The sequence below is a fragment of the Malus domestica genome, chromosome 02 (genome assembly GCF_042453785.1).
Source record: "Malus domestica chromosome 02, GDT2T_hap1".
Taxonomy (NCBI): Eukaryota; Viridiplantae; Streptophyta; class Magnoliopsida; order Rosales; family Rosaceae; genus Malus; species Malus domestica.
In genome coordinates this window covers 6,091,484-6,116,373 of record NC_091662.1, presented here as the reverse complement: position 1 = coordinate 6,116,373, position 24,890 = coordinate 6,091,484, and the positions used below count along the sequence as shown (strand labels likewise).

At 36.3% G+C, this 24,890-nt stretch overlaps 5 protein-coding genes and 1 long non-coding RNA gene across 9 annotated transcripts; 3 read left to right on the top strand and 3 right to left on the bottom strand.

Moving 5' to 3' along the window:
• Nucleotides 1-1,032: 1,032 nt before the first annotated feature.
• LOC103418067 (uncharacterized) lies at nt 1,033-3,328 on the top strand. 2 transcript variants are annotated; one of them, XM_070807022.1, is made up of 8 exons: nt 1,033-1,255; nt 1,388-1,434; nt 1,593-1,708; nt 2,015-2,097; nt 2,258-2,379; nt 2,463-2,627; nt 2,760-2,853; nt 2,958-3,328. In XM_070807022.1, the coding sequence occupies exons 2-8, from the start codon at nt 1,407-1,409 to the stop codon at nt 3,151-3,153; spliced, it is 804 nt and encodes a 267-aa protein (XP_070663123.1). In that variant the 5' UTR covers nt 1,033-1,255; nt 1,388-1,406; the 3' UTR covers nt 3,154-3,328. The 2 variants fall into 2 exon arrangements, with proteins under 2 accessions (XP_070663123.1, XP_070663120.1); XM_070807019.1 differs by having other exon boundaries at nt 1,041-1,255; nt 1,590-1,708.
• A 670-nt stretch (nt 3,329-3,998) lies between these two features.
• Nucleotides 3,999-6,426, top strand: LOC103401908 (uncharacterized). Of its 3 annotated transcripts, XM_008340634.4 has the most exons (8): nt 3,999-4,188; nt 4,320-4,363; nt 4,439-4,557; nt 4,941-5,023; nt 5,229-5,350; nt 5,492-5,656; nt 5,819-5,912; nt 6,015-6,426. In XM_008340634.4, exons 2-8 carry the CDS (start codon nt 4,339-4,341, stop codon nt 6,214-6,216), a joined length of 810 nt encoding a protein of 269 aa, XP_008338856.2. In that variant the 5' UTR covers nt 3,999-4,188; nt 4,320-4,338; the 3' UTR covers nt 6,217-6,426. The 3 variants fall into 3 exon arrangements, with proteins under 3 accessions (XP_008338856.2, XP_008338855.2, XP_070663106.1); XM_008340633.4 differs by lacking the exon at nt 3,999-4,188 and having other exon boundaries at nt 4,189-4,363; XM_070807005.1 differs by lacking the exon at nt 3,999-4,188 and having other exon boundaries at nt 4,195-4,557.
• On the bottom strand, nt 6,418-9,008 carry LOC103431694 (DNA-directed RNA polymerases II and IV subunit 5A-like). The gene is made up of 5 exons (XM_070807048.1): nt 8,821-9,008; nt 7,944-8,152; nt 7,691-7,861; nt 7,070-7,180; nt 6,418-6,719 (listed from the first exon to the last, which is right to left on the bottom strand). Exons 2-5 carry the CDS (start codon nt 8,142-8,144, stop codon nt 6,594-6,596), a joined length of 609 nt encoding a protein of 202 aa, XP_070663149.1. The 5' UTR covers nt 8,145-8,152; nt 8,821-9,008; the 3' UTR covers nt 6,418-6,593.
• A 1,211-nt stretch (nt 9,009-10,219) lies between these two features.
• On the bottom strand, nt 10,220-12,629 carry LOC103401941 (cytokinin dehydrogenase 4-like). The gene is made up of 5 exons (XM_008340665.4): nt 12,029-12,629; nt 11,420-11,547; nt 11,058-11,306; nt 10,682-10,950; nt 10,220-10,579 (listed from the first exon to the last, which is right to left on the bottom strand). The coding sequence occupies exons 1-5, from the start codon at nt 12,627-12,629 to the stop codon at nt 10,285-10,287; spliced, it is 1,542 nt and encodes a 513-aa protein (XP_008338887.2). The 3' UTR covers nt 10,220-10,284.
• Nucleotides 12,630-14,836: 2,207 nt separating this feature from the next.
• Nucleotides 14,837-17,816, bottom strand: LOC103425261 (translation machinery-associated protein 22-like). Its single transcript, XM_029088616.2, has 7 exons — nt 17,222-17,816; nt 16,993-17,082; nt 16,602-16,651; nt 16,374-16,455; nt 16,209-16,276; nt 16,049-16,132; nt 14,837-15,281 (listed from the first exon to the last, which is right to left on the bottom strand). The coding sequence occupies exons 1-7, from the start codon at nt 17,367-17,369 to the stop codon at nt 15,225-15,227; spliced, it is 579 nt and encodes a 192-aa protein (XP_028944449.1). The 5' UTR covers nt 17,370-17,816; the 3' UTR covers nt 14,837-15,224.
• Nucleotides 17,817-18,778: 962 nt separating this feature from the next.
• LOC139188924 (uncharacterized) lies at nt 18,779-23,985 on the top strand. Its single transcript, XR_011572342.1, has 3 exons — nt 18,779-18,919; nt 19,022-19,069; nt 23,836-23,985. It is a non-coding gene; the product is annotated as an uncharacterized lncRNA (long non-coding RNA).
• Nucleotides 23,986-24,890: the final 905 nt, after the last annotated feature.

Below are 24,890 nucleotides of genomic sequence, written 5' to 3'. Positions count from 1 at the left end.
CAGTAGCTCGGATTATTGACAACGAACTGACCCCAAAGAAAGATGTTCTTGAAGGTGTTCGGGCAAAGATTTCTCTGGAGAAGGACCTTTGGACCTCAACACAGCTCCCCAAGTGATTGGCACTTTGGATATATGTTTGGTAATCGGGCTCTTGCTTGCTGGTGTGCTACAAGAAGAGTATAACATTAGTTTTGAGAGGTGCCTTTGTAGGGCCTTAGGTGTAGGCCTTGAGGCTCACAATCAAAACTAACAAAGTGCTAGACATGCCACTACTATCTCAGTATAGCAGATGTAGAACAAATGTGTTTTAAGTTGATTACCTGCGCCCCAAGTTACTCAAACTTCTTGTTATCAAAGGATTGTCACAGATGGGTTAAGTCTGTGTTAAGTTCTTCTTATTGCCTTGTAAACAAGGACTTTTAGTTCATAATCTTGTATGTTCGGACAGAGGGAGTTCAGAACCCTTTAAGTCATTTGCTTGGTTCCAAATTGCTTGGTTCAGAACCCTTTAAGTCTTTCCCCAATTGTTCGGACAAAGAGAGTTAACAAAGTGGATAATGTGAGACATGGAGGAAAAGTACACGGGGTTAAGTGAGACATGAGGGGAACAATGAGATTTTATTGTCGCTATGAACCTAGCCAACTGTGTGATGTGTCTTCCTTTCTGCACTCAAGTTCTAATCCCATCTTTTTATAGGCTTTTCATTTATTCTTTGATGAGGGGTTTTTAGCTAAATTGCAAAGTTGGTCAAACTACAATTAGGTATTTTACTCGTTATCCATGTAAGCAGATAGTATAAGCTCTCCCAATTACGAGTAAATAAGAATATTACCGACCCTCTTTTCAACCCAATAGTTGAGTGAAATTCTTTGTTGATGTTGATATTGTTATGCTATTGCCGAAGAATATATTATATTAGTATATTGCTTGATTAACCAAAAAATACCAAATTAAAAAACAACAGACATAATCAAACACTGTTAGAAGCTAAAAGGCGTGTATATATTGCTTGAATAACCACGTACGTTATCATTCACCAAAAGAAAAGATAGATAAATGGCAGTTTCGAGAATCCAATAAATAATCAGGGTTCAACAGGTGAAAAAGAGACGTGTTGAACCTGAAAAACTCAAAACATCATTTGGTTGGGAACTGATCTGTCTGGATCGGTCCGATACTCTCCCAGTACCAAACTGAGTGGAGCTGTGTAGATTGCAATTCAGAGCAACAAGAGCAGCAAGCAAAAGTTTCGAGGTAAACTTCCGCTGCCTTGAGGATTAATTAATCGTTAATTAGTTTATAATCTCAATTAATATGCTACTCTCAAGTTCTTTTCACTTCCATAAGCTTCCCTTTACCATACTTTAATCTTCCCCGCAATCGCAGCCCAAAACGAATCTTGAAAATGGCAGAAGCTGAACAAAACCCAGCAGGTAAGAAACATCATCTCCCTTAATATATGTATTTGTGTATGTATGTATGTTGTATGTGTTGTAGTTGCAAGAAATCAATCTCAGAGCAATATGTTTACAGTACTTGATAAGAAATTTGATGGCTGTTTGCTTAATGTCTATTGCACTTGTTTCAGTAGCTCCGCAACAGAAAATCGTTATACCCAACAAACATGGCGAAAAGCTCGTGGGCATATTACATGAAACCGGTTCTGGGGAGATTGTAATCTTATGTCATGGTTTTCGAGCCTCCAAGGTTGTTAGTTCCATCTTTATAACTAGCTAGGATGCTTTGAATTTAAGTTACTTTGTGAAATATTTTGTTAAGAGATGATATCAACAGTCAACGGGCTTTTTTTTCTCCCCATGCACATCTCTGTATACTAGTAGCCTTTGGATCGAATAAGCAAATGAGAGCCAATGGATTGAAACAAACAAGGGCGTGCAGAATCATAAAATTAGTGTGCATAAGTCATTTATCTTCATTAATAACTCGATAAATGGTCATATTTTGATTAAAATTTTATTGCATACATCAGTAACATGGTCTTTTGATTTCTAGGAAGAAACAACTATGGTGAACCTTGCTGTTGCATTGGAAAAGGAAGGAATTAGTTCCTTCCGTTTCGACTTTGCTGGAAATGGGTAAGGCAATTTGATGCTATAAAAAAAAAGGTCGTACCCAGTGCACAAGGCTCCCGCTTTTGATGCTATAGGACTATAAATTCATGAATTTAATCGCAAATTATGCATTAAAGCTAATAATTTGATGCTCTAATAAGTTGTGGTTTACTTTGGTTTTCAGAGAGAGTGAAGGCACCTTTCTGTATGGCAACTATCGGAGAGAGGCCGAGGACTTGCATGCTGTGGTCCAACACTTCTCTAGGGCAAACCGGCCACCAACTGCAATTCTTGGGCACAGTAAAGGTATGTGCCGGATTGTTTTAAATAATCACGATTTCTGTATCTTTGTGCCAAAACTGTTTATAGATTGATGTTACTGCATGCAGGAGCTGGTGTGGTGCTCCTGTATGCTTCTAAGTATCATGACATTCGTACGGTTGTCAATCTTTCTGGACGTTATGATCTGAAGAAAAACATTGCACCACAATTGGGGAAAGACTTCATGGAAATAATCAAGAAGGAAGGATTCATTGATGTTAAAACTAAGACAGGTAATTTGCAATGTTTGTGTTTATTCTCACCATGTGTGGTGATCATTCGACAATTGGCCACATAAGTAAACACACAAAAACAGGCAATGTGTATATATTCTGGTCTACCGTAAATGGATACTGTGCTTGCAGGAAGTGTGATTTACCGTGTGACCGAGGAAGGTCTGATGGATCGCCTAAGTACTGATATGCACGAATCATGCCTTCATATTGACAAAGAATGCCGGTAACTAAGCAAACTAATTAATTTTGTTTTCACTGTTTTATGTTTCCTTTGCCTTTTTCTTGCATTGTGAGCATGACCGAGTTCATGGGCTATTCTGTACAAAGGGTGTTGACAGTCCATGGTTCTGCTGATGAGGCCATCCCTGTCGAAGATGCATTCGAGTTTTCAAAGATAATACCAAACCACAAATTACATGTTATCGAAGGAGCTAACCATTGTTACACCTCACATCAAGCTGAGTTAGCGACAGTCGTTTTGGACTTCATAAAAGCAGCTCTGCAGCAGAACAAGGTTAATTAGCATATCATGCTTATGTACTAATAAGAGAATCCTCATCTTACCGTGGTGATTCTGAGAAAATATTTTATTGGTTTAACCTTTGCCAAATGTATGACGTTTTGTTTTTGTTGTAAACCATTGCTATGATCTGTTGCATGAAATAGTGAAGAAGTTCATGATTCATTGCCTCAAGAAACCAAGGTTCTATTCTATTCAACTCAAATTTGAAGCATTAGGGTTTTTATGAGAGAGAGTTGACGAAATGGATAATGTGAGACATGGAGGAAAATTACGAGGCGTTTAGTGAGACATTAGGGGCACAATGATTCATTGTCGCATAACAACAATTAAACCAAGGTTGATATGAACCTAGCCAATACCATGTGTGATGTGTCTTCCTTTCTGTACTCAAGTTCTAATCCAAGGTTTATTTATACTTTAATGAGGGGTTTTTGGCTAAATTGCAAAGGTTTATTAAGCCAAGGTTTATTATAAGCTTTTTATTTATACTTTAATGAGGGGTTTTTGGCTAAATTGCAAAGGGGTATTTTACTCATTATCCATGTGAACCGATAGTATAAGATCTCCCAATTACGAATAAATACGAATGTTACTGATCATATTCTCAACCTAATGGTTAGTGCACTCGCATGAAATTCTTGGTTGGTGCTAGTGTTGCTATGCTATTGTCAAAGTGTATATTATATAATTATTTTGCTTGAATCACTAAAAATAGTAAGTTAGAAAATAACAGACATGGTCAAACACGATCGTGTAAGAATCCAAACCGGTGTATAAATTGCTTGAATAACCATATATACATGTTATCATTTCCTGAAATGAAAGAAAAGATAGATAAATGGCAGTTTTGAGAATGCCATAAATAATCAGGGTCCAACTGGAAAAACGGAGACTGTTGTGGACCAAAACCGAAAACGTAATTTGGTTGGGAACTGATCTGACTGGATTGGGTCCGATACTCTCCCAGTTCCAAACTCACAGGAGCTGAGTAGATTGCATCTCAGAGCAACAAGAGCAGCAAGCAAAAGTTTCTAGGTAAACTTCCACTGCCTTGAGGATTAATTGATCGTTAATTAGCTTATAATCTCAATTAATATGCTGCTCTCAAGTTCTTTCACTTCCATAAGCTTCCCTTCACCAAACTTTAATCTTTCCCGCAATCGCAGCCCAAAACGAATCTTGAAAATGGCAGAAGCTGCAAAAAACCCAGGTCGTAAATTTCATCATCTCACGTTGTATATGTTTGTTTGTGAATTTTCATGTTCTTATTGCCATCTTGTTTCAGTGGGTCAGCAACAGAGAATCATCGTACCCAACAAACACGGTGAAAAGCTTGTGGGATTGTTACACGAAACCGGTTCCGCGGACCTTGTTATCTTATGTCATGGTTTTCGAGACACCAAGGTTGAATTTTTGATACATCAAGTGTTGTTATTATTATTGTTGTTGTTGGATTCGGTTCCAGCTTGATTAGGATGTTCTTAATTTAAGTTATTTTTTCTAATATTTCATTCACAATCTATCGTCGAACTTTGATTGTTAGATGATTTAGTTTGTAATTTGAAGACGACAATGTTTAAGAATTGATGAATAAAGAATAACGCACCCTGGTGCAGGTTCGATCCTCACTAATTCCCTACCACCGAACAACTAACTATCTAACCCACTAACGCTATCGCTCTACTGAAAGAAAAGGAATAGTACTTCGTTAGTGGAGAATTATAATGCTTGGTTGGCAACTTGGAATCGTTGTGGGCAAAGTTCACAGCTTGTCTCTTGATTTCCAGGAACACTATATTATGGTGAACCTTGCTGTTGCACTGGAAAATGAAGGGATCAGTTCCTTCCGTTTTGACTTTGCCGGAAATGGGTAAGGCTTTCGAATTACAGGGTTTGAAATTCTTAAATATAACAGGTTTTGTGTAGAGTTTCGTTGTGTGCACCTCGTTTGTTTCATACTGTAAGCATGTCTCTGTCTTCGCCATACTGTTCCTGCTTGCAAAGTTTGCGTTGTTGTCAGTTTGAGATCTAACGATTACATTGATGTGCATTAGTTGTGGGTTTTTGGTTGTCAGGGAAAGTGAAGGCACCTTTCAGTTTGGTAACTATCGGAGAGAGGCGGATGACTTGCGCTCTGTGGTCGAGTACTTCTCTGGGGCAAAACGTGCACCCAGTACAATTGTTGGACACAGTAAAGGTACGTTGGATTGTTTTGCACGATCGTTATGTAAGATTTTATTCGGATAAAAAATAAGAGGACAAAATGCTATTGATGAAGGTTTCGAATGAGTAATTTCGTATTGTGTACCAAAGGTATTGCTGAAAATTGTTACTACAGGAGGCGATGCTGTGCTCCTGTATGCTTCTACGTATCATGACATTCGTACGGTTGTCAATATTTCTGGACGTTATGAACTGAAGAAAGGCATCGAAGAACGCTTGGGGAAAGACTTTATGGAAGTAATCAAGAAGGAAGGGTTCATTGATGTTAAGAATAAGTCAGGTAAGTTTCTAATTCCTATCGTGTGGTGAATTGCAAAATTCGTTTATGAGGGCAGATGTATGCAGATGAATTGCGTAATTTTCAGTAACACATGCACACACTTAAAACACACAAAAACGCGCAACGTGTATGCTGGTGTTTAACAAGGTTAATGGCTTGTAGGAGATGGTAGTTATCGTGTGACCGAGGAGAGTTTGATGGATCGCCTAAGTACTGATATGCACCAATCATGCCTTCAGATTGACAAAGAATGCCGGTAAGCGAACTTTAGTTAACTCTGTTCTCATGGTTTCATGTTTCCTCTCTTTTTGTTGCATTTCCCGCATGACCAAGTTTATCGGCGATTCTCAACATACAGGGTGGTGACAATCCATGGAACTGCCGACGAGGTCATCCCTGTTGAAGATGCATTAGAGTTTGCCAAGATAATACATAACCACAAATTACATCTTATAGAAGGCGCTAATCATTCATACACCTCGCATCAAGCCGAGTTAGCATCGCTCGTCGTGGACTTCATTAAGGCAGCTCCGCAGCAGGACAAGGCTACTTCAAACTAGATACTCTGCTAATCAGCATATAAATTTCTCATTTGTTGCACCCGATGACGACTCAGCCGGGTGGAGTCCTAATCGAAATCTCACCTTCTCAATGGTCAATTGTGCGCGAATTCAACGGATTGTTTTCGCTACATGATGCAAGCCATTGCATCACGAATCGAGTTTTTACCTCAAAGATCAATACAATAACACAATGAACAATACTAGCAAGTCGTAATGCGTAATCATATAAACTAGAATTCAGGTCCATATGAGCGCACATAAAAGTATCACATACGGTCCCTGAAATCCGGATTGCAGCAACCGCTCGCTTTAGAGCTCCAATTCCGACATAACTATGAATGAAAGATTATCAAGTCGAGCTGACATAAGAGTAATTATATAACATAACGGTAGGTGACATATCGCCCTGCAGTCTCGCTTGGTCGAATTATCTTCACAACTTGTGCACGCTTAAGCCCGTAGTATTTCGCAATTGGATCAGTCACCTGAATCCGAGGGAGCTGGACAATAAAAAACACAAATACAAGATAAACAGTTAGTATGCAAATGTCCCTAGTTTACCACAGATATGCAGGCTAAGATGTGTTTGGAAAACAAACGTAAAATAGCCATTAGGAGGAGAGAGAGAGAGAGAGCTTTGTTATTTTGTCGTAATAATTTAGATGGTATTAAGACGCATTAAGCATGACTCTATACTTGAGTTAATATTCCAACACAAACAGTTGAATAAATGAAGTGGAAGATTTGCAACACTTTTTAGTGTTATAAATCAAGATTTAAAGTCATGGCATGCCTTACGTAGCATCGGAATTTCGTAAATGCAAGATTAACAAAAATGCGCAGCACTGACCTGTGTTTCTTTCACAGTATACCTCTCCAGCAAAGTCTTCTTTTCCTCATTTGTAAGCACCCGATGCTCAGGAACTAGAACGTGTTCTTTAATATTCACCAACAATTCTGCCTCCTGAATCAATAGAGACAGAGCAAACGTTAATATCCTCTAAGTTCGTATTGAAAGCACCTGATACAATTATAGGTGGAGCCAATTTTTTGTAAGTGGGGTAAAAATAGCTCTCTTCCAAAGCTGAAGTTAAAGCTGCATACCCAGAAAAAGTAAATCAAACAATGCAAACTAATTATTCAAGATGACCCTAGTTAGGCCTCTTGGTTAATGGACATTATTAAGATGACCCTACGCATCGAACCCGTTTCTCTAAAAGGTAGGGCCATACCTACTCATCAGATTAACAATACTTTTACAAGCATTTGATCAGATAAAGGCCATTAGAAGTTACAATATAAACAAACTAATCCGGTAATTGCAACAGCGATTTGTATGTGTATAGCCTTCAAATTTCTGACACTATGAACTCTGATATTTCTGGTTTAATTGATCAACGTGATATTTGTGAGGTTTCAAGAACACAACTTCTTACTAATAACAGATTAAGCAATGAAACTCACCAAAAACCTCCAAGTGGAACTTTCCCGATATCTCACTGATACAGGTCTTTGCAAAGGGCGTCAGACTTTGTTGAGTAACCAAGATTGCTCTGAACACATTCTCCGATTTCATGCGATTGGTATAAGTCTTCATTGTCTTGACCCCAACCTTTGGTTCGTCAGGAAAGAAGACATAAATCTGAAACACATATACCAACAATCAGACACCGTCAACGGTTAAAGTACTACATCCACTACAATAAAAAGCATCAGGGAAACACCTGATCGTTTGTGTCAGTTCTCTTTGTTTTATTGATGATAAGATCTTCCCTTTTCATGTTCTCTCCGTATTTGTCCTTGAACTGTTCTTTTGACATGTTGATCTCAAAATCTCCAACCAAGTAATTCCGATCTTTCAGCATTTGCATCACAGTCTTTCGGACTCTGTAAAGCCTTGTGATTTCTTCTTCTGTTAAAACCATCTTCGCCTCTGATATGTTACAAAACACAGCTTATCAGTTATGTTCCACTTCCTCCAGAAATACGAAAATTCGATTTCACAAATATTACAACAAGAATCTCCATTTACAGATGTAGCCCCCAAAATTAGCTTTCCAAAACAATTAAATCACAAAATTGGCCATTCAAATTGAATAACAATCAAGCAACAAGAGATCAATCTTAAACAAAATTTTAATAGTTTCACTAACTTTCTCGCTTTCTCCCAAAGTTTGGAATCTCTAAGGCGTATAGCGAGGCGTTTCAAACACCGCTTGTGAGGCATAAGAAACCCAAATACATATATATTAAACAACAGCTTCATCATTCATCCTCAATAATCGACAAAAACACGTATAATTTATGTTTAACAACACCGTAAAAACTTTACAAGAAATCCAAACCAACATAAAAACCCAAATTCCAACAGTAAAAACTTGTTTATCCCACTTAATTACTGCCCTGAACACCAAAACAGAAAAAGCAAAATTGCAAAAAAAAAAAATCGAAACCTTTCACAGCTGCAAAAACACCATATCCAATCCTAACTCCTAATAACACAACAAAAACACAATCTTTCGAGAGAAAAAAAAAGGAGAAATAGCAGACGAAATCGAAAAAGATGAAACCTTTGGTATGACAGTATCTAACGATTCTAACCTGTTCGGCAGAAAAAATTAGCGTTTGTTGTCGGAAGTTGAAGTGGATGCTCGTACAGGATATCACCGCAGCTGAATTGACAGGATCTTTGGAGATTGTTAGTGATGTGATTAGGGTTTTCGATTTGGACAGAAAAAAGGCGCGAGAACGAGAGCTGCTGTCTGCGTGTTGTGCCAAGGATCGCGTTGCGAGAGAGAGGCAAAGGGTTTCCAACCGAAGCTTTTATACAGCCACGACGTCGTTTTATTTTCTCTGCCTTTTTTTTTTTTTTCTTGAAAAAAGGGTAATACTCTTTAAGAATGCAAAAATGACAACATATATAAATTTTTGTCATCCATTCATATTATATACAAATACACCCGATATACATAAAAATCTCTCGACAAGGAAAAGAGTAAATATTAAACGATGATTGGCAAAATTAGCACGCAATATACACTAGTTTTATCCACATATTTCACATGATAAATGCAATCTCCTACAAAATTCACACTAGTCTCCCTCTCAATGTATTGTCCAAATCATGGCAAGTGATCAGTGCTTCAATCCCACATATGCTTTCTTGTTGCTACTGCCTATGAATATCTTCAAATTGATTCACATCCAAGCTTTTTATTTTATTTTATTAATTCTGGATTCCACTCTTTCTATTCTTTTCGAAATTCTGATTTGATCCCCGTATTCTCCTAGTCCAAACTGAATTATTCCTCAATTATTGTGGGCTTAAACTAAATTAACTAGTGTTGAGATAATTAGGTTTTTTCCATGATGGTTTGAAAACTTAATGTAGCACATATGTAAAAGGTTCCCTCACTAGCAGCCTCAATACATTTCATTGTGGGCGTGCAAATATAAAAGAAAAATGTTAAGAAGACTCTCTTAATGTGGGACTCTCCATGGATTTTCTCAGTCTCCTAATAGTTTAGCATCAGTTCCTGTGCGAATGTTATAAAATATTATGTCAAAAACATGAGGTCGCAGAGAGTTCATAGAGATCAGAGGGTCCCCTTTTTGAGAGTCTCCTTAGCATTGCTCAATATTGAATTGTGAGGAAGAGTTGCTTAATGCATATTGGATCTTGTTTATTGTGACCTACACTACAGTGACTTAATTATGTTTATAACAAGGTGGTTCAAGTGGTAAGGAGCTTATTCCCCTTAAGCAAGTCTCGAGTTCGATACTTGTGAATAGAGCAACCATCGTTGGGAGAGCTTGCCTCCCGAATGGGGTCCGACTTGGCTCGAGGGATTGGTCCTCGCCTACATGCGGGGATACTCTGGATTCATCCAAAAAAGTTGATTTCAATTAAATTGCTATATTAATGAATGTTTTGAATGAATGGGTTAACATTTAGATTTCACATTTCTAAGAAGGATAATTCGGATTTCACATTCGTAGATTTCAAACTTTTGGGGACAATTTATGAAATGGAACAAATTACCACAAATTGCAAATTTTTATTAATTACAAAGCACTGAAAATCCTTTGTCCTGGTGCTAGTATCTTGTTTGGATCAAACCTAACTTTCATGTCCTGGAAACTTTGCCATTTTCTTCCGAAATGGTTTTTCCAATCCTCCCGTGTTTTGTAGTGGGGAAGGTACTGCTTAACCCTAATGCCAGCATCCGTACAAAATTGCAGTAGTTGTCTATTTACTTCATCAAATGCCTGCCAGTCATTGAATCCGCTTGCATGCAAGAGCCCTACAACATAGAAAACATCTTCATCTGGAATAACTGCAGACATCCTACCATCCCACCTGCAACATTATTTAATACAAAGTACATTAGATTTACCAAAAATAAAACAAATAAATAAAAAAAACAGAAACCCTAATTCTTTTTGTTCTCAGAAAACTCACCTTTTTCGGTTCATGGGGTAAATGAGGCTCACTGCCGTAGGAACATTTTGTTTGAGAAGAATGTTCCTGAAAACACCTGAATCAATGTCCGATATTCGTGATTTTGGTACAAAGATATTCAGCCAAGGATGAGCAATTTCCCATAGTCCAAGTGATCGAAGATTTTCCTCTTCAGTGTGCACTCTATCCAGAAAATCTATGTACGAAACGTCTTGCTCGAATAAAAATTCAGGAACAAAGCTTAACCCCTTGATCGTTTTTTCAACTACCTATATAAACAAGGAAAAGTAATTTAAAGTACTAATTAACTCTTTTAATTACCTTCAAAATATTAGTGATTTAATAGAAAATCTGTAGTAAAAAAAAAATGGTGTACCTTGTCCACGGTTTTTGTAGTGCTATCATCGTAATATTTGGCTGCTTCTATGTAGTAGATGATGCCGTATCGATTTATTAAAGCTGCTATTCTTGGTTGATCAAGTAATGGGTAAAAGGAAAGATCTAGAGGACCCTGCTTCATTAGAAGAAAACCTTCTAAATAATCGAATCCATTGGGTGCCATTAAATGTTCTTGATCTCTTGAAAATGCAGAGAAGTTACTGTACATCATCCGAACCCATTTAGCCTGCAGAGAATTAGTACAGAACTTAGTAAATTCAAATCATAGTTCAAGGAAAAAAAAAATCTTGTTATAACGATATTCTACTCAGAGGAAACGATATAGAAAGTAGTTCGTACCCTCTTCGGAGCCGGTGCAAGGGGAATCCTTGCTCTGGTTATTATACCAAATTGGCCCAAGCCTCCGAGAACAGCATAAAATAGCTCTGGTACCTTTTTTGAGGAGCAAGTAACTAATTCCCCCTTCCCTGTATTAAAAAAATAAAAATAAAAAAATAAAAAATAAAAAAATAAATTAAGTCATTTTTTAAATCCATACTTTAAAGTCAATCAAAATAATCAAGAAAAAAATTCTAGCTCTCACTTTCATTATCAGACCATGAGCTTGATTTGAGAGAATTTTGGTAATATATATAATAAGGGAGGAGGTGTTGTTGGCACTTGGCATTCGAAAATTTTTATTATGCACTCCAAATTTAATTATGAAAATATGTATAAAAAAATTATATGAAAAAAGTGCCAGATGATATTTTTGGAGTGCAACCTAATAAAAAATAGGAAATTAATATTAGAAAATTTGGAAATTAATGAGTGGTCAAATATAACGCTTGCTGAGATGCTTTCATTTCCAGCGAATATGCATGCAATACAAGGCAAACATAGTTTTTAGGACTTTAAAGTGAAAGAGCCAGATAGAGTAGTACTGAGTTGTGAGAGAAGTCCTCATACCAGTTACAACATCGAGTTCATATACATTGTTGATTTGAGGTCCATACAGAAACGTTTGCCCACTGATTCCAGCGTTACTGAGCGTGCCACCAACGCTCAGGTAAAGGTAGTCGGTCCAAGAAACCGGCGTAAGACCACGCTCGAGTGTAGCACGCAACACATCGATCCAACGTTGCTCACCTCCAACATCAGCATAAGAGCCCAAAGAAGGGCTCTCTGAGACCACAATTCTAGACCCATTACGGATCAAAGCTGTCATGTTTATGACAACGCCACCAGAGGTCAAGGCCTGTCCGCGAACAGAATGACCCTGGCCTCTAGCAGCTACACTAACAGGCGCAGAATTGTTGTTTGCTGATAGGATTAGACTCACGATGTCATTTGGAGACGTCGGATTAAGAACTGCAGCTGCGAATTCATAAACTATATGGCCATAATCAGTAGAGGTTGAATTGATGGACCCGGTATCGTTTAGTAGCAAGCTCTCGATATCCCCGAGTGAGGGTAGGAGTAGACTTGTCCCCGTTGCGGATAACATCATAAACCCTAGTACTAAACTCAGAGTAGTCCAGTATTTTGGAACTGCAAAATTCTCAGCCATTTTTTTTGGTGGTGAAAGGAGAGGGAAAGAGAAGTGTGTTGATATGGAGGAAATTAAGTTGCATTATATATAGAAGAGAAATTACTTAAACAAATTTAATTAGTGTGGGATAGTAGAGAGCATGGACTGGCGTTAATTAACGTCGTTTAGTGGCCGTGGCCGGCCAAGTTGTACACGCTTTTCCAAATGTACGCAAGAAGAAGACTTCATCAAATCAGTATAATTTCATCTTTAGTAAATTTACGCAATATAAGACATTAAGCATTAACTATTTTTTCCCCTTCAAACTGTCGGTTGGATATATATAAGAAAAATGAGTTAATTACTTGTGTTATATGTTAGATTAATGTTCAAATTCTTAAGCATGGTCTGCAATTCTGTACATACATTCTTTTACAAGTACGCTGATACGTCAATGGATCATGCATGCATTCTCATCACTATATACGTAGTTGCAATATTTTATTTCCTCCAGGTATAATTTTCATGTAATAAAAAGGGACTCAATATAATTGTTTTTGTGTGTGTAATTTTCCCACTTTTTTTTTATCTGGGAGGTGTTTATTTTTATTTAATTCTTATTTGGAATTTCAGTTTTTTTTTAAATCAAGTTTTGGCTCATTTGATAATCATTTCATTTTTAGTTTTTCTTTCTAATTTTTTGTGAAAGGTAGGCGAAAATACATTAGAGAAGTGAGATATGAAGAAGAGGTGGAAGAGAGATGGTAAGTGGGATTTAAAAGAAGAGTGTTGCTATCTTCACACCCTTTTTTACCTTTTAGACACATCTCAATTTTCGGTTGTTGGATCAAATGAATCAAAGGGGATCAAGGGACATAAATTAACATGAAGCGTGTGGGAAGTAAAGAAGATGTATGGATAGCACCACCCTTAAAATAAATGTATATGAAATGTTACACATGAGAAATGAGATATTAAGGGACCATTTGACGGTCATTTTGTTTTCAGGTATCATTTTTATTTGCACGTGTTACCAAACAAGACTTTCAATATGAAAATTAAAAGCAAAAACCAATAAACTGAAATGGTTATATATGCCTTAAGTTAATTTTGTACTCATGTTTTTGTTTTGTACTTTTTTTCCTTATTTTTCCCTCTCTCGACCCTTCTTCTTTCTCTATCCCGTATACTTTTCCTCAATCTCTAAGACAAAAACTGAAAATGAATAACTATAGATGAAATGGTTATATGCACTTCAACCTTTTTTATTTTTTGGGATTAAAGAAGATAGTGAGTTTAATTTATATTATATAATTCGACTTTTGGGACATGGAAAAATGTTTCTCCTTTGAACACTTCTTCACTGTGCGTACACCGCCAACAATCCAGTTTTAGATACGCCTCTTTTTGGCCGGTGATAAATGCAATCTTTGACATGGTTATAATATTGTTTGACAAGTTTATAATATTATTGTTTGACGAAACATTTTTTACCCTAAAAAACGTGGAGTAAAATATGGACTGACATCCGGATTTTAGGCTGGCAAAGACGGGGATTTCCTGCTTGGGCACACAGACATAGTTCTGCTCCATCAAGGTTGTCAATCTAAAAAGTTTCACACTTTCAGCGCACTAAATATACCATCCACAACTCTTTCCCCCCCCCCCCTTTTAGGCTGAAAAAGAAAGTCACAGGCTTGACTTATAACTCAGTTAAAAGTCAATTACACTTGGGTCTCTATTAATTTTCCTTTTGCCAATATCGCTCATTCCTGGAGTTGAATACTTCATTCAAGAATTATTTTTTATTCAATCTAGTAGAAAAGGTAAATCCCTTATGATACACCAGATCCGGCTCAATTAGGTAGATTTGTTATTATTTAAAATCTATTTTCTTATTTAAAATTATGGTGTAACGTGCATTCTCCCTTGTTCCAGTCATGAAATAGATGCAATAAATCAAAAATGGAATTTGGTTCAAGAATGAATTCTTATTGGAATTGTCCTTATCCAAATCATACTTTGGAACCATATCACATCACAAATTTGATGAAATAGGATGAATTGAAAGGCCCTTAGGTATTGGAAAATTCATGGGTGTAGCTTCAAATGTTATGTAGCACAAGTATTTTAGCCATTAAATTTCATTTCCGCAATTGTTATATATTCTATTTTTAACTTCATCCATTCATTTTCTATATCACTAAGTGCTAAATAGCATTGAAGAAAAATCTCAAACTCACAGCTTGAAGATGAAATGTAGAAGATATAATTCACTTGGAAAAATTTGAAGATGTTTCTGAATTGTTAACTCACGGAAGCAAAAGAATACAGGATGCAGCAGCTAGGTCTGCAACATGAGGATTTAACTATAGGTAATATGTGACACACAAGAACCGAGCAAAACATAGATCTCGAAATACAATTTAACTGCAAAATGTGTACCATTCTTGCAACCAAGATAACAAGAGACTCCAGGGAAGGCCAAACGTCTCATAGGCCGTCGTACTCTTGGAACTTTAAGGAGTATGTTCGCTGGTCCTTTAATTTGATAGCACACTGAATCAAGTTAAAGCTCGCACCGACAGGAGAACGGTACCATGCTCCATCTTATTTGTGTGCCACGGATACTGTTTAAGCAGCTGGGACCTTTCTGCCATCTTCAATAAAGAAAATTGCAGCTTCTGGGACCTGAGAAAGGAGGCAAAGAAAAGTTTTAGGTACTTTAAGCTAAGCCTGTATTCCAATTTTAACTTGGACAGTATAAGTGATCTTATCATCGAAAACACGAGATTACAAAAACATGACTGAAAAGGAGGGACCGAGGGACAACAAAGCAAAATCTCCTCAAATGGTTTCTTCAGATACAAATATGCTTTTGGCTTTCAGTATAATTTAAAATACACGTTCAATTTATGCCACTCAAAATTAAGAATACGTTCTCACAGCCAAGGTAACAATCCAATTTCAACACCTCCCTAAGTACACAAATCAAATACCTCCCTACGTACAAAAATAGAAAGAATAAGAAGAAAGGCATAAAAGGATAATCCTTGGTGCCCTGACTTTTGTAAAGAATTCATTAAAAATAATTCCTACCGTGCTACCCCATGCAATTATCCATGGACATGAAGTAGTAAAATATCAACGATGAAATAAAAATTTGACACTACATGGTACAAATGTCCCAAAGCCATATTTTGGCTAACTGCTTACATGTACCAATGTTTAGTTTTTAATTTAACAACTTTTTCACCACATTTCAAAATTTATACCATATATATGAATCTAAGTCATACAATATAGTAACTTTACTTTGGCCTAATTCATTCATATACATAGCGTTAAAGAGGTTAATCTTTTTATTGGAAATAAGAACTCCCGTTTTGAAAAGAAAAAAAAAGTTGAAAACAACACATCATATGGAAGAAAGAGAAACAGTGAGCAGAGTAGCTTACGTCAGGCCAAGTATCCGTAATGAACTCCACAATGTCATAAGCGATATCTCCTTGAACATCAATTTGGTCCTTCTCAGTTGGCCCCTGAAACCAATCATTCCAAATTAATTATAACAAACCATCATCGCATACAGACAAAACAATATAATATCCATCATACCTTAACAACAGAGGCTCCGGTAGCAAACTTTTTCCCCAATTTCTTTGAAGCATCACTAAGTTTGACACCTGATTTGTAATCAAAGAAACCGTGTTAATTATGGTAGGAACAAAATAAGAATCTCCAAATAGAAAGACAAAGGATGTAAAGTAGCAGATTGCTCACCAAAAAGCTCCAGCCCCTTCACAGTGGTGATAGATTTTCGCTTATTACGCGTGACTTTTTCAATCGTAACTTCTTGCTTCTCCTACGGAAAAAAACCCAATACTAGGTTTAGTCATTATAATTTAAAGGGTTTCAAAAGAAATATTGTTTTGCAACCATCAACCCAGAGAGCTTGTTCACAAAGGGTTACACCTATTTAATAGAAGAAAACAATTTCCGAAGTATCACCTTTTTCTTAATCTTCCCGCCTGGGAGACGCTTGACTTCTTCTTTAGGTGCTGAAATGACACCCACCAAATTAAAGCCGAAAAAAAAACAAAAATCGTTAGAATTTGGATTTGCAAAGCAGAAAAACAAGCTTTCCCGAATACAATTAAAGCCGAAAAGAATAAAACAAAACATCCCAAGTCATCTCATAGCAGCACAAACACAATAACATAAACATGTTTACGCACTCCATCTCCACACACAGATTCACATATATACTGGTACCAACACTCATAATTCATCCAAACCAGTCCAGAAATGGTAACAAATACCCACATAAACACATTCTCACGCATACATGATAACATATATACACACACAGATACGCACATATACATATTTACAGCAATACCTGAAGAAGCAGCTCCATCACCACCTCCAGAAGAAATACCAGTGGACTGCAACTGGTTGGCTACTTTATCAGTTTCCTTAGCATTAGCCTCTGTACAAAAAATTTTAAAAAAAAATCATTGAAAATAACAAATAAATAAAACAGTACAGATAAAAAATTAAAAAAAAAAAAACTAAACTTTAATTCGAATTGAATAAAAAGAAATTAGGGTTCGAGCAAAAGATAGAACCTTTAACGAGATCCGGGTAAAGGTCCGGGGCGTTTTGGATCAACCATGGCTTGCATTTCTCGAAATCGGGTCCGAATTCACAGTATTCAGCAGGCAAACTGCACACCGCACAGTACAGTACGCGAACCGGTTGGGGCTTCCCCGCCATCAGAGCTCAGCCTCAAGCTCCTTTCTCTGTACCTCCCCTTCTCTCTCTCTCTCTCTCTCTCTCTCTCTCTCTCTAACCCTCGCTCTGTAATTGGGGAAAGTCAAAACGCTGCGTTTAGGTTACGCAAATCGGTGAATTGAAGACGGTGTTTTGCAGCTGCTCGATGGCGGTGAGATTATAGGGATGGCTTTGTTGGATTACGTGTGTCGGATGCTGTTGGCCCAATTGGGGTGCTTATCGTTGCTTGGGGCCCATACTGTTATGAGTGTTCTAAACTTCTTGGGCCGGAAAGGCCCAAATACTTGAATATTGGATATGCATGGCCGTGCCTAACTTTTGTCCAGCGCGGAGCGCTAGACGAGCCTCACGCCTCAACACGCGGAGGCATTAGAGGCAGGATCCTACTTCCTAGCCACCCAGGTGCTTGTCGGCCTCAATGCTTAAGCCAAATGGCTCTTATGGGCATGTGCGCCTATAGACCGTTGTTGATCCAATTGTTTCTCATTCAAACTTTTTCTGTTTATTTTATTTTATATTTATATATTCATTAAAATCAACGGTTTAAATCTAATATGATCAAATTCAAAGAAAAAAAAAAGGATATAACGATCTAAATTTAAATCCAACGACTAAAATAATAATTGGTTTAGTAATTTTTTAATATTTATCAGAGTCTAAATATTTTTGAGTTAAAATGTTCGTAAAATTAAATTAGGATAGTCTACATAAATTATTTTTTTAAAGTTACTTTTAAAAAATAGTCTAAATTTATTCTTTAATAATCTGGGGCAAAATATTTAAGTTTTAATCTAAAAGGAGTTGGAGCAGAAAAATTGTTTCTCGGTTAAAACCTAAATTTTCATAGTTACAAATATTAAGTTTTAACCCAAATGTTGAAGATGGTCTTAATTTTAGGAAGATAAGTACAACCGGACATTTAGAGAAAGTGCATGCCAAATAAGATAACATCAAATTTAATCCGTATGAACAATTGTATTATCATTAATTGGCAGAATCATAACAGATTCAAAGTACCAACCATACTTAAGGCTAGTATGTTATTGTTGTGCGTTTTAAAAAATATTACTTATAATGTACTACTCGAATAAACAATTATAAAATAAAGTTGTGTGGTTGATAAATTTTTTTAAGTGTTTTTAATAAATAAAAAAAGCATCTAACATGTTTGATAAACTTTTATATAAACTCTTGCAACCCTCTCATTCTCTATCACCACCATCTTTGATGGGTTGTGGGCTCAAACTCTCTCACCTGTCTCTCTTCCAAACGCCCTCTCTAAAAAAGTTCCCCGAATAGAGGTTGGTAGGTCGTTGACAAGATTTCTTGATGTGATTGAGGTCGTCGGATCGGGCAGACGGTGTGGACAGAAATGCAAGGAGTCTGCAATTGTTCCATTTCTTGTGCTGGGCAACAAGATTGACATCCCTTATGCTGCTTGAAGATGAACTTCGATATCACCTAGGACTGACCAATTTCACAACTGGCAAGGGGAAGGTGAATCTGACCAATTTTGGCTCAATATTTGTGTGGTAAGTTTTCCTGCTAATTTGTAGTTTCCGACCACAATTATAAATTATTCGAGTTTGATCAGATTGGTGAATTAACGGAAGAGGAATTTCGAGTTTGATCAGCCGGCGACTCTGTGGACAGAGGTGATGGAAGATAATAAAAGCATCCTGGTATGACATGTAATTTATTTAATTGCTTAAGGTCGTTTTTTGGTATTTGAAAGTTACACTAAAGGAATCCTGATCCTCGTCAGATCCTCTTTGTAAGGATTCTGGAGATCCGTGAATCATATATGTTCTTCGTACATCGTGCGGTCAAAAAATATTTTAAATATTTGTATTTATAATTAAATACAAATAATACCTGATAAAAATTTACCATACAATGTACGATAAACAGACACGATTTACAGATCTCTAAGTTCCTTACCAAAAGGATTCGGAAAGGACCTCGTGTCTGGAAAAATAGGTTTGCGCAGAAGCGCAATCACATTCACAGCAAGAGCCCCCATTTTACAAAGTTTGCATTTGCTACTTTGGCTTTTTCCACCCAAATTGTGAAGAAAAAAAAGTGAATCTAGGAGGATTACCAAACATTGAAAAGGTCATTTTTTATATATATATATTTTTTAATTCACAACAGTACCAAATCAGTACTTAGTAGTGCTATAATTTTTAATCAATAATATAAAGAACAATTTTAGTAGCATATTTAACGGTTTGGAGTGACAAATTATATACCATTCAGGGCAATGCAAACAATAGTAACATATTAATATCAAATTACAAGTTTCTTTTCAGTTTTTAATGCCAAGTTTAGCTATGTATTACGAAAACAAATGCAATTAGGGTTAATTAGAGAGTTGAAGATGGGTATGTATGTATGTTTGTACATATGTATGTAGGCTGTATAATATAATTTTGGTAGGGTTTCAAAGCCAATTGTCGTTAATTAGGAAATGTGACTTGTCTGTAAATACATGTAACGGTTGTGTTGAAATTTGAAAATGTTTGAGTACTAGTTCTAACATCCAAAACCCAAATGGATTAATAATGTCTCTTTTGGATTTTACCTCATTTACTAAGCAATATACGTTTTTATCGACCGAATGGATTAATAATCTCTCTTTTGGATTTTAATTTAGTATTTTCTTTTTGAAATTGAAAACGAGACATAATTAGAATCCCGCTTCCCGTTAGGCAATAAAAACATATATTGCTTTGTAACAAGAGAAATCCAAGAGAGTCATAATTAATCCACTAGGATTTGAGTTGTCATATCTAGTCACCAAACATTTTCAAATTCCAACACAACCTTGGATGCATTTAACAAGGCACATTTCTAAATGACAAATAGCTTTAAAACCCTTAACCATATTATCAATAAACACCCTATATCTATATGAGTAATGCTAAATATACCAAATTTTTAAGAGAATCAAATTCGGTAAATCAAATGATATGGTTGTTGATAATTGAATTGTCACTTAAATTTGTATCTATCTTCAACTCTCACCTTGCATGTGCTTAGTAATAATTGACATAAGTAGTTGGGCTATTCCTCATATTGTTAATTGGTTTTATGATGGAACCCCAATTTCTTCATGGTATTAGAGCAAATTGTCACATGTGCGAAACCCAACAGCCCCACATGTGCCTCACGTCACCCGAGTTGTGTTGTCCACGTGTTAGGCTTGAAAATTCGTCACCCATGACACATGAAGGAGCGTGTTGAGAATGAATTTCACATTGATGAAAATAAACATTGCATGTGCTCATAATAATTGAGTTATTTTCCATATTACCAATTGAGTTTATGATAGAACCTCAACTTTTTCACTCCCTACCCTCATCTTCCTCAGCAAAGAACTCATGGCAAATTTTAAAGCTGGTGCTGTTGCAAATACCAAAGCAAAAAATTGTGTTGTCCACGTACCCCACATATGTTAGGTATCAGCAACATTTATAAGATTTTGGCTACTGTCGAGCCGGATTAAAGACAAGTAGCAGCTAAGACTATACTCTTTCAAGGGAATACATGGAGGAATGATAATTCCGTAGTCTTGGTTGCCTTGGTGTTACAAATTGTTCCTCCGCGAACAAATAGATTTCTATGAGAAAGAACTTGAGATTACAAATCGATATCTAGCAATTTATAGGGAATTAAAACAGAAGCTTGATTAGTAGAAAATACAATCAACACAAGGAGCACCGATTGTCCCTGATCAAGTAAGGCATATGATTTTAATTTTTATTAAATCAGTCTTCTTATTTATTTTTTATTGAATTATTGTTAGTTGATCTATATTTTTCAAACCACAACATATATATATATAGAGAGACTAAAATAATTGATGTGAAATTTAGGTCTTTGGGTCACAGTGCAGACATCGAAATTTCGGAAGTTTTGTGTTTACACATGACTGAGGTGAAAAAAAAGTATAAAGAAGGGTACATCTGCACGTTGAGTTTGGAATACGAATAAGAGAAGGCCTTCGACATCTGCCTCATGCAACCATGCAAGTTTCAGTGTACCCTTCTTCATACTTTTTCATGTCAGCCATGTGGAAGACGAACTTTCGAAATTTTGATGTCTACTACACCGTGATCCGAGGGAACTAACTTCACGGTATAAGTAATAATAAATCAATTATTTTAGTCTATATATATATGTTGTTGATTCCAAAAATATAGATCAATTAACAATAATTCAGTAAAAAAATAAGGAGACCGAATCATTAAAAATTAATATCATATGGCTTACTTGATTAGGGATGACCGGTGCTACTTGTGTTGGTTGTATTTGTTGGAACTTGTGAGTGGGACTCAGTCCCACATCGCCCAAACATATTTCTAAAGTCCTCTTTATAAGTCTTTTCCCTCCTTTATGGTTTGAAAAGAATTTGGCCAAAGCTATGGATCATGGACCTTACAAATGGAGGTTTGGGTGTATATATTAAATGTCAAAGATGGGCCTTGGGTAATTGGAGATCCAATGGTCTAGGTTCAATAGGCAAACTAGTTGAGGAAAACTCAAGGTAAGAAACACACAATCCTTACTTATTCCTATGATGGCAAACAATGTGTTACCTGTAAGACGTAAAGGGTGAATCATTATTCTTAATAATGCTAATATCTTATAGTTGAGATGAATAGAACATGCTATTCTTAGTTAGCATTACCTATATGAGATTGATGTGGGGTCGCATCTTTGAGATTTGATATGGCTACAATTCTCTAAATGTCTCATGAAATCAGGATATGTTCAGGACCAAAATGAACACAACCGTATGAATTGACGTGTGTCAAGATGTGATATGTGTGATACTTCTTGTTTTGATTTACTACTAACAATGATCAGTTCAAGATATTAAATTCACTGCTTCATTAGGTAAATCCGATAAGTACTCACTAGAGAAGGTTCAAGTCCAAAAGACACCTATCCCGATGCATATTACCTCTCAGTTCTCTGGAACGATGTTACTGATTTAGTTAGTATCTTATTTTCTATTCAAATGTGGGGTATTGTTCGAGTTTGAATAGGAAATGTGGGGTATTGTTGGAACTTGTGAGTGGGACTCAGTCCCACATCGCCCAAACATATTTCTAAAGTCCTCTTTATAAGTATTTTCCCTCCTTTATGGTTTGAAAAGAATTGGGCCAAAGCTATGGATCTTGGACCTTACAAATGGAGGTTTGGATGTATATATTAAATGTCAAAGATGGGCCTTGGGCTCGGATTGACGAAAAAACACAAGTTTTATTTTTTCGTTTTGAATTTTTGGATTCAGTTTTTCCGAAAGGATAAAACTAAGGGAACAGTTACGTCAGTTTTGTAACTGATAAGGACGAACGGTTGCGTTTGTTCAAGTTAAGCCATTATATATATATGGCAGTCCGCTCAGAAACGAAAGACAGATCAATCCAATCGCTCCTTTTACTCCTTACAGAGAACAACACTACCAATTCGTCAAGAATCCAAGTTCGTGTGCAAGAATTTGGATTAGATAGTTGTATCCTGCAAGATAGACGTTCTTTGAACTACTGCACTGGTGTAGGGGCGTATTTCTGTCTTAGGAGATTGCTCTGCAAGCCTCTATCTGCAACGATCAAGTCAGTTATTTGTGATTTACATGCAATTTTGTTAAGTGTTAACATTTTGATATATTACATCTTTGTTGAATTTGCTATTTGTAATAAACTGTGCAAATTATATATATATATATATATATATATATATATATATATATTAAATAAGTAACATTTGATTGGTTTTAACAGTATTTTCTGCAAATCGAGCATCTGTTTTAATTCCTTGTAAATTGCTAGATATCGATTTGTAATCTCAAGTTCTTTCTCATAGAAATCTATTTGTTCTCGAAGGAATAATCCGGTAACACCAAGGCAACCAACCAAAGGATTATCCCTCCATGTATTCCCTTGAAAGAGTATTAGTCTCAGCTGTTGCTTGTCTTTGATCCGGCTCGACTGTAGCCAGAATCTTATAAATGTCTCTGATACCGAACATACGTTGCACATTTACAAACTCTACATTTTCTCCTTTGGTATTTGAAGGCGGCACCAACTTTAAAATTTGCCATGAGTTCTTTGTTGAGGAAGATGAGGGTAGGGATTGAACAAGTTAAGGTTCCACCATAAAACCAATTAGTTATATGGGGAATAGCACAACTAACTTTAAACGAGCTCATTAAATTCTTGTATTTTGGTTAGTTTTATAGGAAATTAATGAAAAAGACTTGAAAACTTTGAGTTTTAACGATAATGACAAAATAAAGGGTTGAGTGAATAGTAACATGTTTGACTTTTTAATGTAAAAATGTAGTTTTTCGTAAAAGTAAACAGTACCGCGGACTTTTCATTAAACCTCCCTAGTTTTATTTGCAGTTGTCTGTAAATTTTATTGCTTGAAATTGTAGATGCGCGCTATGTGGAAGGCTTCGTGGATTCATGTTATGAGAGCTGGTCCAAAAAAACCGAATCAATTTAGGCATTGTGCCATTGGGTTTTGATGCCTTGCTGCACGCGAAAAATACATTCAATTTAAAGTAATTATAAGGTTTACCCAATTGTTTGAATTGCTTTATGGAGCGTATAATTTTGTTTGTTTCTTCTCTTATTATTCACTCTAGGTGCGTTTGTTGCACCGGAATAGCTCATATTGGACTAGCTTCATGGACTAAACGAGACTGGCTTAACTTGGACTAAGCAGTACTAAAATTGTGAAGCATTTGGTGCATTGTTGGATTATGACTAAAATTTAATTTTTTAAATTTAATTATAAAAACTAAATTTCACATTCTGATCTAAATAATTAAATTTAAATCTCCTCCAAATTCTTTTTTCTTTTACTTTTTAAATTTATGAACTTCAAGATAATCATGGTAATTCTAATATATAATAACAACAAAAATAATAATTAAGTTCATCAATTTCCCTTCTTCATGCCTATCCATCTCTCTTCATCTCTCTTCATCTGCCATAGCCTTGCTAATCCCATCATCATACCAATTATGAAAACAAATAGTTGCAAACCTGTTTTCTCCTAGCGATCTGCAGATCCAAAGCAAACCACGACGCCCACCCTCCTCCTCCAGCCACGATTTAGCAACTACGAAATGCAAATATGTTTCCTCTTCTTCCAGCATTCTTTTCGAAGCACCCAATTCTCATATCAATCCAATAGAGAGAGAGGGGATACTTGTTCTGGATGAAGCTCACTCAATGATCGATGACTTTGATGAAGAATAATACTTGGCTCTCACCAATTCACGCGAAAGAGGCATCGTAGTGAGGTTCTTAGCAATACCTTGCTTTTGCGGAGGACTAATTTAGGCTACTTAGTGAGGTCCAGAGTCCACACGATTCTGGGCTAATCCCATTTAACTTAGTCCCTTGCTATACCAAACATTGGTTATTAGTCCTAGCTAGTCCAGTCCTAGCTAAGGAGGTTAAACAAACGAGGTCTCTGAGT

What these genes read in the sequence shown, in the direction of transcription:
- LOC103418067 (XM_070807019.1), top strand. Translation starts at nt 1,407, where the DNA reads ATGGCAGAAGCTGAACAAAACCCAGCAG. An exon ending in TTCGACTTTGCTGGAAATGG is followed by an intron (nt 2,098 to 2,257) that starts GTAAGGCAATTT and finishes TTTGGTTTTCAG; the next exon opens with AGAGAGTGAAGGCACCTTTC. An exon ending in TGATGTTAAAACTAAGACAG is followed by an intron (nt 2,628 to 2,759) that starts GTAATTTGCAAT and finishes CTGTGCTTGCAG; the next exon opens with GAAGTGTGATTTACCGTGTG.
- LOC103401908 (XM_070807005.1), top strand. Translation starts at nt 4,249, where the DNA reads ATGCTGCTCTCAAGTTCTTTCACTTCCATAAGCTTCCCTTCACCAAAC. An exon ending in AATTGTTGGACACAGTAAAG is followed by an intron (nt 5,351 to 5,491) that starts GTACGTTGGATT and finishes TTGTTACTACAG; the next exon opens with GAGGCGATGCTGTGCTCCTG. An exon ending in TGATGTTAAGAATAAGTCAG is followed by an intron (nt 5,657 to 5,818) that starts GTAAGTTTCTAA and finishes AATGGCTTGTAG; the next exon opens with GAGATGGTAGTTATCGTGTG.
- LOC103431694 (XM_070807048.1), bottom strand. Translation starts at nt 8,144, where the DNA reads ATGGTTTTAACAGAAGAAGAAATCACAAGGCTTTACAGAGTCCGAAAG. An exon ending in CGGGAAAGTTCCACTTGGAG is followed by an intron (nt 7,181 to 7,690) that starts GTTTTTGGTGAG and finishes TTGATTCAGGAG; the next exon opens with GCAGAATTGTTGGTGAATAT. An exon ending in ATACTGTGAAAGAAACACAG is followed by an intron (nt 6,720 to 7,069) that starts GTCAGTGCTGCG and finishes TTTATTGTCCAG; the next exon opens with CTCCCTCGGATTCAGGTGAC.
- LOC103401941 (XM_008340665.4), bottom strand. Translation starts at nt 12,629, where the DNA reads ATGGCTGAGAATTTTGCAGTTCCAAAATACTGGACTACTCTGAGTTTA. An exon ending in TTGCACCGGCTCCGAAGAGG is followed by an intron (nt 11,307 to 11,419) that starts GTACGAACTACT and finishes AATTCTCTGCAG; the next exon opens with GCTAAATGGGTTCGGATGAT. An exon ending in CTACAAAAACCGTGGACAAG is followed by an intron (nt 10,951 to 11,057) that starts GTACACCATTTT and finishes TTGTTTATATAG; the next exon opens with GTAGTTGAAAAAACGATCAA.
- LOC103425261 (XM_029088616.2), bottom strand. Translation starts at nt 17,369, where the DNA reads ATGGCGGGGAAGCCCCAACCGGTTCGCGTACTGTACTGTGCGGTGTGC. An exon ending in TGATGGAGCTGCTTCTTCAG is followed by an intron (nt 16,652 to 16,992) that starts GTATTGCTGTAA and finishes GTGTCATTTCAG; the next exon opens with CACCTAAAGAAGAAGTCAAG. An exon ending in TTACGGATACTTGGCCTGAC is followed by an intron (nt 15,282 to 16,048) that starts GTAAGCTACTCT and finishes CTCCTTTCTCAG; the next exon opens with GTCCCAGAAGCTGCAATTTT.